The sequence below is a fragment of the Lethenteron reissneri genome, unplaced genomic scaffold (genome assembly GCF_015708825.2).
Source record: "Lethenteron reissneri isolate LAM-NWPU_2019-01 unplaced genomic scaffold, ASM1570882v1 scaffold_1197, whole genome shotgun sequence".
NCBI lineage: Eukaryota > Metazoa > Chordata > Hyperoartia > Petromyzontiformes > Petromyzontidae > Lethenteron > Lethenteron reissneri.
This window is the reverse complement of record NW_026890890.1, coordinates 1-15012: the sequence shown is the minus strand read 5'-3', so window position 1 is coordinate 15012 and position 15012 is coordinate 1. Positions and strand designations below refer to the sequence as shown.

Here is a 15012-nt window from a genome sequence, read left to right as displayed (position 1 = left end):
TGCTGCTGCTGATGATGATGCTGATGATGCTGCTCCTGCTGCTACTGCTGCTCCTGCTGCTGCTGATGATGCTGCTGCTGCTCCTGTTGCTGTTGCTGTAGTGTTTGGTAGCGTATTGTGTAGTTTATACTGGTAGGAACCTCCTGGTTACACCAGCCCACAGGGGATTATTGTGTCCGTCCGTCCGTCGTGCATCCAAAAACGGGAGGTGTGGGGCTGGGTGGAGAGGGGAGGGTGGGGAGGGGCTGGGTGGGGAGGGTAGGGCTGGGGCTGGGTGGGGAGGGGAGGGTGGGGAGGGGCTGGGTGGGGAGGGTGGGGAGGGGCTGGGTGGGGAGGGGCTGGTCACCCCGTGGTGCCCTTATAAAACTCAACGCTTAACCTACTCACGCCGGCTTGTGCCCGCCCTCACAGTCGTCCATATTTGCGGAATACACCACGCCGTCGTTGACCCTGCAGGCCATTGACCGAGCAACCCAACGTTCCTACCAGCTCCCTCCGCAGGAATGTGTTTGTAGTGTAGTGCCTTGACAGAGCTCCAATGTGTTCGCTTACTGACCATTCTTGCCCTGCTATCGATGGGCTGTTGTAGGCACAGCAAATATTAATTTTGGAGCTTTCGTGACTGCAGGAATTATTCTTTGGTTCTTTCGGTAAAGTGACGTATAGAGATAAAATAATAAATTAAATAATAGCATACGACGTTTCGATTGCAACACAAGCAATCATCATCAGGTATAATGAAATAGCGAGACAAAATCTGTGGTTTTCTGGTTAGATTCTATGTCGCTATTTCATTATACCTGATGATGATTGCTTGTGTTGCAATCGAAACGTCGTATGCTATTATTTAATTTATTATTTATCTTCATACGTGACTTTACCGAAAGAACCAAAGAATAATTCTTGCAGTCACGAAAGCTCCAAAATTAATATTTGCTGTGCCTACAACAGCCCATCGATAGCAGGGCAAGAATGGTCAGTAAGCGAACACATTGGAGCTCTGTCAAGGCACTACACTGATGGCCACAACGCAAGCAGCCATCCTCAGGTGAAAACCAGGTCCGTCGAGGCGACAGAGTCTGAATGGTGTCCGTTTTGTTGCCAGAAAAAAGGGGCAAACACCCTATCGGGAACAACATCCCGTTGTTTAAACGTCATCGTGAAATCGAGCCTTCAACGCGCTCTCCCCCACGCTCGCTTGACGACCCAAATCGCTTGACGGCCTATTCGCGGAACCGATCGCCGCCGTTACGAGGAGTGAGATATCGCTGTATCTTGACATCCCCCGGGCCTGCCTCTCGACCCTTTCCAGGGGGGGCCATGTCGGAGTCGCTGGCGCAAGACAACGGCTGGGGTGGGGGGCCGCCGGCGGGGGGCGCAGGGGAGGGGGGCCCGGCCGTCGTGCCCCCCGAACGCTACGATGCCAACCGGGCCAAGACAGCCGCCAGCCTCGCCTGGCTCCTCGGCAAGGCGTACGGCGCTGGTGAGCCGGGGCATCGCCGGCGGCAACGGCCGTCGCCGTTAGCAACCGCACCACGTCGACGCTCCGGTCGCCACGGCCGTAGTTGCCGCGGCGACGATGTCGTCGCCGCGGCGGTACCCGTCGCACGCGCCCGTCGCCGCGAGCAACCGCACCATGCGCCTTTTGGCGTCATCTGGTGCAACACCATGTGAGACTAGGCTCTAGGGAAAGCGGTCTCGGGTGTGGACCAATCAACTTGAAGGACAGTGCATATATTATCAGAGTTGTGTTTTATTTGTGTCATCTGGTCCAACACCATGTGAGACTAGGCTCTAGGGAAAGCTGTCTCGGGTGTGGACCAATCAACTTCAAGGACAGTGCATATATTATCAGAGTTGTGTTTTATTTGTGTCATCTGGTCCAACACCATGTGAGACTAGGCTCTAGGGAAAGCTGTCTCGTGTGTGGACCAATCAACTTCAAGGACAGTGCACATACATTATCAGAGTTATGTTTTTTTGTTTGCATTATGGCTGCAGGTATTGTGGTCTATGCAAACATGACTCCTCGTAAAAAATGTGTCAGTTTTGTTGCCAGATAAAAGGGTAAAAAAACAATTATCATATTTTTTACTGACAAATGAGGTTCCAATGGTGTAAATGCTTACCCCGAGCTCTCATACTCTGATGGTGCGTTGCCTTTGAGTTGTGCGCCTTTTGGCGTCATCTGTTTCAACACCATGTGAGACTAGGCTCTAAGGAAAGCTGTCTCGGGTGTGGACCAATCGACTTCAAGGACAGTGCATATCATTAGCAGAGTTATGTTTAAAATGTTTTTGTTTGCATTATGACTGCAGGTATTGTGGTCTATGCAAACATGACTCCTCGTAAAAAAAGCGTCAGTTTTGTTGCCAGATAGAAGGGTCAAAAAAACAATTATCAACCGCACCACGTCGACGCTCCGGTCACCACGGCCGTGGTTACCACGGCGACACCATCGCCGCCACGGTACCCGTCGCCGCGAGCAACCGTCTCCCCCCCCCCCCCCCCCCCCCCGTTCTCCGCAGACCATGTGCCGGAGCACTTGCGTGACCCCTTCTACACGGACCAGTACGAGCAGGAGCACATCAAGCCTCCCGTGACGCGCCTGCTGCTCACCGGGGAGCTCTACTCTCAGGTGTGTGCGGCGCTTCTTTTAGCTTGGTGTCTTCTGCCCTCGCCCCCCCGCACCTCCGATTTGCATGGATGGCTACTTACGCACGGTGCGAAAGAAGGTCGCACAGTACGTACACACGTGCATAGACTCACACAGAGCCCTAGAGAATCACACACACAGAGCAGTTCCGATAAGCAGGGTCGGCTACGTACGTACGGTACGAAAGAAGTTCACACAGTACGTACACACGTGCACAGACTCGCACTAGAGCCCCAGAGATTCACACAGTGCGTACACACGTGCACAGACTCGCTCAGAGCCCCAGAGATTCACACAGTACGTACACACGTGCACAGACTCGCACTAGAGCCCCAGAGATTCACACAGTGCGTACACACGTGCACAGACTCGCACAGAGCCCCAGAGATTCACACAGTGCGTACACACGTGCACAGACTCGCACTAGAGCCCCAGAGATTCACACAGTGCGTACACACGTGCACAGACTCGCACAGAGCCCCAGAGATTCACACAGTACGTACACACGTGCACAGACTCGCACAGAGCCCCAGAGAATCACACAGTACGTACACACGTGCACAGACTCGCACTAGAGCCCCAGAGATTCACACAGTGCGTACACACGTGCACAGACTCGCACTAGAGCCCCAGAGATTCACACAGTGCGTACACACGTGCACAGACTCGCACAGAGCCCCAGAGATTCACACAGTGCGTACACACGTGCACAGACTCGCACAGAGCCCCAGAGATTCACACAGTGCGTACACACGTGCACAGACTCGCACAGAGCCCCAGAGATTCACACAGTGCGTACACACGTGCACAGACTCGCACAGAGCCCCAGAGATTCACACAGTGCGTACACACGTGCACAGACTCGCACAGAGCCCCAGAGATTCACACAGTACGTACACACGTGCACAGACTCGCACAGAGCCCCAGAGATTCACACAGTGCGTACACACGTGCACAGACTCGCACTAGAGCCCCAGAGATTCACACAGTACGTACACACGTGCACAGACTCGCACTAGAGCCCCAGAGATTCACACAGTGCGTACACACGTGCACAGACTCGCACAGAGCCCCAGAGATTCACACAGTACGTACACACGTGCACAGACTCGCACAGAGCCCCAGAGATTCACACAGTGCGTACACACGTGCACAGACTCGCACTAGAGCCCCAGAGATTCACACAGTACGTACACACGTGCACAGACTCGCACAGAGCCCCAGAGATTCACACAGTACGTACACACGTGCACAGACTCGCACAGAGCCCTAGAGAATCACACAGTACGTACACATGTGCACAGACTCGCACAGAGCCTCAGATTCACACAGGGCAGTTCTGATTAGCATGGCTGGCTACGTACGTACTGTGTGAAAGAAGGTCACACAGTACGTACACACGTGCAAAGACTCGCACAGAGCCCCAGAGAATCGCACAGGGCAGTTCTGATAAGCAGGGTCGGCTACGTACGCACGGTACGAAAGAAGTTCACACAGTACGTACACACGTGCATAGACTCGCACAGAGCCCCACAGAATCACACAGTACGTACACACGTGCACAGACTCGCACAGAGCCCCAGAGAATCACACAGGGCAGTTCTGATTAACACGGCTGGCTACGTACGCACTGTGTGAAAGAAGGTCACACCTTTCGTACACACGTGCAAAGACTCGCACAGAGCCCCAGAGAATCGCACAGGGCAGTTCTGATAAGCAGGGTCGGCTACGTACGCACGGTACGAAAGAAGTTCACACAGTACGTACACACGTGCATAGACTCGCACAGAGCCCCACAGAATCACACAGTACGTACACACGTGCACAGACTCGCACAGAGCCCCAGAGATTCACACAGTACGTACACACGTGCACAGACTCGCACAGAGCCCCAGAGATTCACACAGTGCGTACACACGTGCACAGACTCGCACTAGAGCCCCAGAGATTCACACAGTACGTACACATGTGCACAGACTCGCACAGAGCCCCAGAGAATCACACAGGGCAGTTCTGATTAACACGGCTGGCTACGTACGTACTGTGTGAAAGAAGGTCACACAGTACGTACACACGTGCAAAGACTCGCACAGAGCCCCAGAGAATCACACAGGGCAGTTCTGATTAACACGGCTGGCTACGTACGCACTGTGTGAAAGAAGGTCACACCTTTCGTACACACGTGCAAAGACTCGCACAGAGCCCCAGAGAATCACACAGGGCAGTTCTGATTAACACGGCTGGCTACGTACGCACTGTGTGAAAGAAGGTCACACCTTTCGTACACACGTGCAAAGACTCGCACAGATCCCCGTACTCTTTGGTTCTTTCGGTAAAGTCACGTGGGTATAAAATAAAATAGATCACGACGTTTCGGGCGCAACACAAGCGTCCGTCATCAGGTGTGAAAGCGTGGCCTGCTGCTGATGCAGACTGTCTTAAAGGTTTTAAATGGGTGTAGCCCATGGGTCATAAAGAACTGGCTGGGTCTAGTGATGTTAAAGTGAGAAATTGGCATGTAACTGAGCACGGAAGTGGCTATGGTAAGTTGAGAGATTAGCATGATGTTAATGTGAGAAATTGGCATGTAACTGGGTACGGCAGTAGCTATGATAATGTGAGAGATTAGCATGATGTTAATGTGAGAAATTGGCATGTAACTGGGTACGGCAGTAGCTATGATAATGTGAGAGATTAGCATGATGTTAAAGTGAGAAATTAGCATGTAACTGGGCACGGCAGTAGCTATGATAATGTGAGAGATTAGCATGATGTTAACGTGAGAAATTGGCATGTAACTGGGTACGGCAGGTAGCTATGTTAATGTGAGAGATTAGCATGATGTAATGTGAGAGATTAGTATGTAACTGGCACGGAAGTGGCTATGTTAATGTGAGAGATTAGCATGATGTTAATGTGAGAGATTAGTATGTAACTGGGTACGGCAGTAGCTATGTTAATGTGAGAGATTAGCATGTAACTGGGTACGGAAGTGGCTATGTTAATGTGAGAGATTAGCATGATGTTAAAGTGAAGAATTAGCATGTAACTGGGTACGGCAGTAGCTATGTTAATGTGAGAGATTAGCATGATGTTAATGTGAGAAATTGACATGCAACTGGGTTTGGCAGTAGCTATGTTTAATGTGAGAGATTAGCATGATGTTAAAGTGAGAAATTAGCATGTAACTGGGTACGGAAGTGGCTATGTTAATGTGAGAGATTAGCATGATGTTAATGTGAGAGATTAGCATGTAACTGGGTACGGAAGTGGCTATGTTAATGTGAGAGATTAGCATGATGTTAAAGTGAGGAATTAGCATGTAACTGGGTACGGCAGTAGCTATGTTAATGTGAGAGATTAGCATGATGTTAAAGTGAGAGATTAGCATGTAACTGGGCACAAGCAGTAGCTATGTTAATGTGAGAGATTAGCATGATGTTAATGTGAGAAATTGGCATGTAACTGGGCACAGCAGTAGCTATGTTAATGTGAGAGATTAGCATGATGTTAAAGTGAGACATTAGCATGTAACTGGGCACGGCAGGAGCTATGTTAATGTGAGAGATTAGCATGATGTTAAAGTGAGAAATTGGCATAACTGGGTACGGAAGTGGCTATGGTAAGTTGAGAGATTTGCATGATGTTAATGTGAGAAATTGGCATGTAACTGGGCACAGCAGTAGCTATGTTAATGTGAGAGATTAGCATGATGTTAATGTGAGAAATTAGCATGTAGCTGGGTACGGCAGTAGCTATGTTAATGTGAGAGATTAGCATGATGTTAAAGTGAGAAATTAGCATGTAACTGGGCACAGCAGTAGCTATGTTAATGTGAGTGATTAGCATGACGTTAAAGTGAGACATTGGCATGTAACTGGGTACGGCAGTAGCTATGATAATGTGAGAGATTAGCATGATGTTAAAGTGAGGAATTAGCATGTAACTGGGTACGGCAGTAGCTATGATAATGTGAGAGATTAGCATGATGTTAATGTGAGAAATTAACATGTAACTGGGTACGGAAGTGGCTATGTTAAGTTGAGAGATTAGCATGATGTTAAAGTGAGAAATGTGCAGTAACTGGGCACGGCAGTAGCTATGTTAATGTGAGAGATTAGCATGATGTTAAAGTGAGGAATTAGCATGTAACTCTCTCTCATCTCTCTCATCTCTCACTCACCTCTCTCTCATCTCTCTCATCTCTCACCTCTCTCCCTTCTCGCTCCTCTCGCTCTCCGCGTGGCCTGCTCTCCGGCCCTGCGCCCCGCGTAGGTTTGCCTGCTGGTGATGCGCGGGGGCGGTGGCGGTGGCGGCGGCGGCGACAGGGGCCCCACCGCGGGTCCCGGCGGGGGCCACGGGGCCGTTGTGCGGGCTCTGGCTGACAAGGGCCTTCACGTGGTGGGCGGCGGTTCTGGGGAGACCCCCATCACGGAGGATGACCTGGCGCACACGCCCATCAACATGGTGGGAGGCTGCGTGCAAACGACGGCCGGGTGGCGTTCAAATTAAAACTTTTTAATTTGAATTTTTGTCCTACTTGCTTTACTACCCGGCAGAGGTCGCAATCGGATACCCGATACCCGTACCCTACCCGATACCCGGCTGCCCGTACCCGGCCGGGTGCGGGTAGCCGTTTGCGACCCTGGTGCGGCCGGGTACGGGTAAGGAATCAAAATCCATTTGCGACCTCTGCTATCCGGCTTCGCCTGAGACTTGGATTCTTGTCTTGGATTAACACACGGCCTACGCGGAGGGTGGGGGGTGGGGGATGCGTGACGTCAGCAGGCAACACAGCGTGACGCTGCAGCATGGGGGTGACATCACATCTGTGACGTCACATGTGTGACGTCACAGATGTGACGTCACAGATGTGACGTCACCGCTCACTTGCCGTGCAAAATATATCCATTATTGCGCCCCCCCCCCAAAATACAAAAGTCTATTTTTATGCTTTTTGCATTGTGTTCAGTCTGGAAGCTACCCACTTGTCAAAGTTTGTTGCATGTCGCGAAGTACGCTAAACATTTCGAACGGACACACATATTCACAAATTTCCCTTTTATACATATAGATTCAACTTTTTGGTTTTATCGTCTATTATTTTATTGTTACTTTGAATGTGCATACAAAAATTCTACGGTAATTTCAATAGTTTACTTATCGCCCTCCCCTTCCCTCTCTCTGGTACAAAGACGCTGAACGTAGGGGGCGGGGGGAGGGGTGGGTTGGGGGAGAGGGGGTGGGGCGGGGGGGGGGTTCGTGGGGGGTACAGAAGCTCAGCGATCGGGGGGCCCGAGAATATGTCGGCTTGACAGGTTGCTCTGTGGGAGGGCCGGGGGGGGGGTAGAGATTGGGCTCACTACTCCACGCAGGTGGGAAACACCGTGTGCATTGGGGCAGGGGGGAGGGCACGTGGTGTGAAGGGTACAGGTCGCTTCTAAACAAGAGCTGCATAGCTCAGTCGGCTTTACCTGCTAAAATACAAGTTTGGTTTTAATATGGGTCTTGACGAGTATGGGTTTCTGTAGGTCTCTGAGTGGATCTCTGTGAGTGTGGGTCTCTGTGGGTCTCTGTGGGTCTCTGTGGGTCTCTGTGGGTCTCTGTGGGTCTCTGTGGATCTCTGTGGGTCTCTATAAGTATGGGCGTCTGAGTAGGGTCTCTGTGGGTCTCTGTGGGTCTCTGTGGGTCTCTGTGGGTCTCTGTGGGTCTCTACGAGTCTGTGGCAACACGCGTTTTTGGATGCCGCTGTACATTCCGCACGACGATGATGATGATGACGATGATGATGACGATGATGACGACGATGATGATGACGAACGATGATGATGACGACGATGATGATGACGACGATGATGATGACGACGATGATGATGATGACGACGATGACGACGACGACGACGATGATGATGATGACGACGATGATGATCATCGGCCACTTTATTGTCATTTTCGATTGCCGGGGTTCGCTACCGATAAAGAGCTCCACAGTGGCTCGGATTGGGGCCTTACCTGGTTGTAAAATACAAAATAGTCGTGAAATAGTCACGGATTGACCGAATGATTGGCAGATGCTGCACCACCACCACCTGTGCTCCCCACTATGATTTTGTTACGCCGGGCCAGGAGGGGGGGGGGGTGCGGCGGGGGACGGGGGACGGGGGACGGGGGGCTTTTGCCGCGCGTCATTCTCCCCGTGCCCACTCCCCTCGCGGCACACGCGTAATCCCGGCGCGTGCCGGCAGAGCTGTTTGCTTTGTTTAAAACGTGCCGATGTCACCGGGGGTGAAGCGACCCCGGTGAGAGGGGGACGGCGGGGGGGGGGCTGCTGGCGCGAACGCTATCAGCGCTGGCGCATTCCTCCGAGTCTCTGTGGGTTGCCTCTAGCGGGTCTTTTCTTTCTCTCACTCTCTCACTCTCTCGCTCTCATCGTCCTGAATTCCCCACGGAACGGGTCGCTGGGCTCCCGAGATGAGCGCTCGTCTTGTTCTGTGTTGTGTATTTGTTTGTAACGTCAATACGAGGGGCCGGCACGCCAAGCGACGCGGAGAGGTTTCACGTGAGATGCGGAACGAGGAGGGAGAGCGCCGAGGGAGATGCATGTTCTTAACCCTTTTCCTTACGGGTTTCTGTAGGTCTGTAGGTCTCTGTGGGTCTCTGTGGGTCTCTGTGGTCTCTGTGGGTTTCTGTGGGTCTCTGTGGGTCCTCTGTGAGTGTGGGTCTCTGTGGGTCTCTGTGAGTGTGGGTCTCTGTGGGTCTCTGGAGTGGGGTCCTCTGTGGGTCTCTGTGGGTGTGGGTCTCTTTGGGTGTGGGTCTCGTGGGTCTCTGTGAGTGTGGGTCTCTGTGGGTCTCTGTGGGTCTCTGTGAGTGTGGGTCTCTGTGGGTCTCTGTGAGTGTGGGTCTCTGTGGGTCTCTGTGAGTGTGGGTCTCTGTGGGTGTGGGTTTCTGTGGGTCTCTGTGGGTGTGGGTCTCTGTGGGTCTCTGTGAGTGTGGGTCTCTAGGGGTCTCTGTGAGTGTGGGTTTCTGTGGGTCTCTGTGGGTGTGGGTCTCTGTGGGTCTCTGTGAGTGTGGGTCTCTGTGGGTCTCTGTGGGTGGTGGGTCTCTGTGGGTCTCTGTGAGTGTGGGTCCTCTGTGGGTCTCTGTGGGTCTCTGTGGGTCTCTGTGAGTGTGGGTCTCTGTGGTCTCTGTGGGTCTCTGTGAGTGTGGGTCTCTGTGGGTCTCTATGAGTATGGGTCTCTGTGGGTCTCTGTGGGTCTCTGTGGGTCTCTGTGAGTGTGGGTCTCTGTGGGTCTCTGTGGGTCTCTGTGGGTCTCTGTGAGTATGGGTCTCTGTGGGTCTCTGTGGGTCTCTGTGGGTCTCTGTGAGTATGGGTCTCTGTGGGTCTCTATGAGTGTGGGTCTCTGTGGGTCTCTATGAGTGTGGGTCTCTGTGGGTCTCTGAGTATGGGTCTCTGTGGGTCTCTATGAGTATGGGTCTCTGTGGGTCTCTGAGTATGGGTCCTCTGTGGGTCTCTATGAGTATGGGTCTCTGTTGGTCTCTGAGTATGGGTCTCTGTTGGTCTCTGAGTATGGGTCTCTGTGGATCTCTATGAGTATGGGTCTCTGTGGGTCCTCTATGAGTATGGGTCTCTGTGGGTCTCTATGAGTGTGGGTCTCTGTGGGTCTCTGTGAGTATGGGTCTCTGTGGGTCTCTATGAGTATGGGTCTCTGTGGGTCTCTATGAGTATGGGTCTCTGTTGGTCTCTGAGTATGGGTCTCTGTTGGTCTCTGAGTATGGGTCTCTGTGGATCTCTAATGAGTATGGGTTTCTGTGGGTCTCTATGAGTATGGGTCTCTGTGGGTCTCTATGAGTATGGGTCTCTGTGGATCTCTATGAGTATGGGTCTCTGTGGATCTCTATGAGTATGGGTCTCTGTGGATCTCTATGAGTATGGGTCTCTGTGGATCTCTATGAGTATGGGTCTCTGTGGGTCTCTATGAGTGTGGGTCTTTGTGGGTCTCTGTGAGTGTGGATCTCTACGAGTGTGACGACGACGATGACGATGACGACGATGATGACAATGATGACGATGATGAAAAGCCAAACTTGATTAGAAGCTTTCCTGACTGCAGCAATTACTTTTGGTTCTTTCGCTAAAGTCATGTAGAAATAAACTAAACTAAGTAATAGAATGCGACGTTTCTAATGCAACACAAGCAGCCGTCATCCGGTGTGAATGCACACGATGCATTCGTATAGTAGTATAGTGGTGTATAGTAATATTATAGCGTATAGTAGTATATAGTAGTGTATAGTATATAGTTGTGTATAGTAATATATAGTAGTATATAGTAGTGTATAGTAATATAGTAGTATATAGTAGTGTATACGAACATTGCATATCTACACTCGTCTGGGCGAAACAACCAAACCTTCGCCAATCCGCGTTCCAGCGGGGGATGCCCCGAACCGAAACCACCACCCCCCGCCGCATGATCCGCCACCTCTGTCGCTCACGAACGGTTTAACGGAGCGTCCGTGTGCCCGCCCGCGTGACCAGGTGGCTCACCTGGTCATGCGGGTCTCTATGAGCGTGGGTCTCTGTAGGAACGGTTTAACGGAGCGTCCGTGTGCCCGCCCGCGTGACCAGGTGGCTCACCTGGTCATGCGGGTCTCTTTGAGCGTGGGTCTCTGTAGGAACGGTTTAACGGAGCGTCCGTGTGCCTGCCCGCATGACCAGTGGCTCACCTGGTCACGCGAGTCTCTTTGAGCGTGGGTCTCTGTAGGAACGGTTTAACGGAGCGTCCGTGTGCCCGCCCGCGTGACCAGGTGGCTCACCTGGTGAAGCGGTCTCTATGAGCGTGGGTCTCTGTAGGAACGGTTTAACGGAGCGTCCGTGTGCCCGCCCGCGTGATCAGGTGGCTCACCTGGTCACACGGGTCTCTATGAGCGGGGGTCTCTGTAGGAACGGTTTAACGGAGCGTCCGTGTGCCCCGCCCGCGTGATCAGGTGGCTCACCTGGTCATGCGGGTCTCTATGAGCGTGGGTCTCTGTAGGAACGGTTTAACGAGCGTCCGTGTGCCCGCCCGCGTGGTCAGGTGGCTCACCTGGTCATGCGGGTCTCTTTGAGCGTGGGTCTCTGTAGGAACGGTTTAACGGAGCGTCCGTGTGCCCGCCCGCGTGACCAGGTGGCTCACCTGGCTCTGATGGACGCGCTGATGATGGCGGTGGCGGTGGAGATGATGAGCGTGGAGCGCGTGGTGGCGGCCGTGCAGCGCTTCTCCACGTTCTCCGCCTCGCAGGAGCTGCCCTACGGCCTGGAAGACGCCATGCTCTTCTGGATCAACAAGGTGAGCGTTACGGGGTCGTGCCGCGCGCGCGTTGGCGAGGGTAACGCACACAGGTACGCGCTGGGTAGGCCTTGGCAAGGTAAGGTAAAAGTTTAAAGGTAAAAACAACGAGCCTAGCTTTACCTTACCACAATACAAATTACCCGATTACAGGGTAATTACTAGGGAACTACTACACATGACAAGGTTTATAACGGTAAATGCTAAGGTAGAGCGCTTTATACATATAGAATACTCTAGATGATTCCAATTTTACACGCTTTCTATTAACTCACTCTGTCTTTTGTTGTCGTCGTCGTTGTTGTTGTTGTCGTTGTTGTTGTCGTTGTTGAAGTCGTCATCGCTGTCGTATCCTCAAATTTTGTAATTCAATTTTAACCCACTTCCCAATGTGGTATCGACTGCAAACTTGGTATACGTATGTCATAATGGTGACAATACTATATTCTATCACTAAAAAAAATACATATTTTTAAATGATCTTTTTTACACGTTATGTTTCGGCTTGGCTCTAATTGTCCACGCTCAACTGACGTTGGCTGTAATTGGCCACGGTCCCTCACGTTATGGCAAGCCTCGGGGCCACTTACTGGAGTCGTGGAGTTCTTCCATTACTAGTACATTTTATAAAAGCGTGTTTTTTTTAAAGTTTGTTTAAATGTTACTTATTAAATGGAGGCCACGGACTGCGCCACGGAGCTTTAGCGGTAAACAAGGCACCGTATTTACCGGGTAATTCTTCCGAGCTACCTTTACCCGACCCTTTACCTTACCCCCTTGGCATGTCGACATCTTTACCCTTTTACCCGGTAAAAAGGGTAATTTACCTTCCTTTCGATTTAAAGCTTTCGTGACTGCAGGGATTCATCTTCTTGGTTCTTGTGGTAAAGTCACGTAGAATGGAAATAATAAAATAATAAAAATGAACATAATAAAATAATTCCTCACGACTTCTAGATTTGAAGCTTTCGTGACTGCAATGATTCATATTCTTAGGTTTTTTCGGTAAAGTCACGTAGGTAAAAACATTAAAAGTAAATAAAATAAAAATTTCATTTCATTTACTTGATACAGCTGTCGTGGCTGTGACGGTTCCACCTGAAGACGGAAGCTTGTGTTGCCTCCGAAACGTCGTGATTTTTATTTTATTTTACTTTTTAATGTTTTACCTACGTGACTTTACCGAAAAACCTAAGAATATAATTCTCACGACGTTTCGGCCACAACGCAAGCAGCCGTCCTCAGGTGAAGAATGAAACACCACCAAGCTTGGAGCGTATATTTAATCTGGGTTGGAGATTCTTTTGGGTTGCAAATTCTTTTGTCAAGGTGCTCTTCTTCCCACCTCCCCCTCTCCAACGCAGCTTAAATATACGCTCCAAGCTTGGTGGTGTTTCATTCTTCACCTGAGGACGGCTGCTTGCGTTGTGGCCGAAACGTCGTGAGAATTATTTTATATGTTTTATTTGTATTATTTATATTTCTCTTCTACGGAATGACTTTACCGAAAGAACCAAGAAGACTCAGCTCAGGTCACGTGTTATTTATTTCGCTTTACCGGTTAAGGCCCCACAGAGTTGCTGTGCCCCTGACCCTGGCCATCACGAATGATTGCAGCTCCACCACGTGACTTATCGTCATCATCATCATCACAGTGGACATTCACAGCGGCAGCCGAATACTCCGAACGCGGTTTGTACAGACTCATAGAGACCCGTGGACCCACAAAGACCCATACTCATAGAGACCCATACTCCATAGAGACCCACAGAGACCCATACTCATAGAGCGCTGGGGCTACACGGAACGCAGCAGGCGCAGAGCGGCAGTGTTTGTCGTGCTGCACGACAAACTGTGGAACTGAACTGTTCGTTTACGCGGTGATCGTCATTGTCGCCTGGAAATTTTATAGCGGCAGTCAAATGCTGGAAACGCGTGGCGCCGACTCTAAACGCGGCGAGGGTAGAAACCGGGAGGACCCGGAGAAAAATCCACGCGAGAGAGAGAGACGCGCAAACTCCAAATACACAGGGCGCTTAATTAGTTTTGAATACTACTTCTTGGCTCTATCGGTAAAGTCACGTAGAAGGGAAATAATCAATAATAAAAATAAAACATAATAAAATAATATAATATTTTATTAAAATAATAATGTATAAAGTCACGTAGAAGGGAAATAATCAAATAATAAAAATAAAACATTAAAAAATAATATATATTTTATTAAAATAATATATATAAAGTCACGTAGAAGGGAAATAATCAAATAATAAAAATAAAACATAATAAAATAATATATATTTTATTAAAATAATATAATATAAAGTCGAGTAGAAGGGAAATAATCAAATAATAAAAATAAAACATTAAATAATATAATATATTTTATTAAACTAATATAATATATTTTATTATGGTTTATTTTTAATATTTTATTATTTCCCTTCTACGTGACTTTATATTATATTATTTAAATAAAATATTAGATTATTTTATTGTTTTATTTTTATTATTTTATTATTTCCCTTCTATTAAAATCATATATTTTATTATGTTTTATTTATATTATTTTATTATTTCCCTTCTACGATGACTTTACCGAAAGAACCAAGAAGATGAATCCCTGCTGCAGTCACGAAAGCTTTCAATCGAAATTTTCAATACTTATATGGGACTTTCGCTTTTCATGGAAAAAGAACGGGATAATTCACACGCGCGCGCACGAGTGAATTCACAGAGGCCACGCTGCCGATCCGTTGTCGTTGTGCGCAGGTGAACATGAAGATGCGCGAGATTGTGGAGGCTGAGTGGAAACTGCGACAGAGATCGGAGTCGCCTGCCCACCACAAGGTAACGGCTCGCCGGAGACGTGCCAGTCGTCGCCAAACACCGTGCGGGATGGGTACACCCAACGCCGACGCCACTGCCGCCATCCCGTGCGAACATCACTACCACCACCATCACCAGCTGCTACTACTACTACCGTGCGAACATCACTACCACCATCACCATCACCAGCTGCTACTA

At 49.9% G+C, this 15012-nt stretch overlaps 1 protein-coding gene across 1 annotated transcript in view; it reads left to right on the top strand.

Moving 5' to 3' along the window:
- Positions 1-14921, top strand: part of LOC133361671 (calmodulin-regulated spectrin-associated protein 1-like) — a gene marked incomplete at its 3' end in the record, with an annotated part of 44837 nt that extends 29916 nt beyond the window's left edge. The window contains exons 3-7 of the mRNA XM_061580655.1: positions 1313-1483; positions 2529-2638; positions 6932-7123; positions 11824-11985; positions 14758-14921. Coding sequence (XP_061436639.1) covers positions 1321-1483; positions 2529-2638; positions 6932-7123; positions 11824-11985; positions 14758-14921 — 791 coding nt within the window. The remainder of the gene's footprint in view (positions 1-1312; positions 1484-2528; positions 2639-6931; positions 7124-11823; positions 11986-14757) is intronic.
- Positions 14922-15012: the final 91 nt, after the last annotated feature.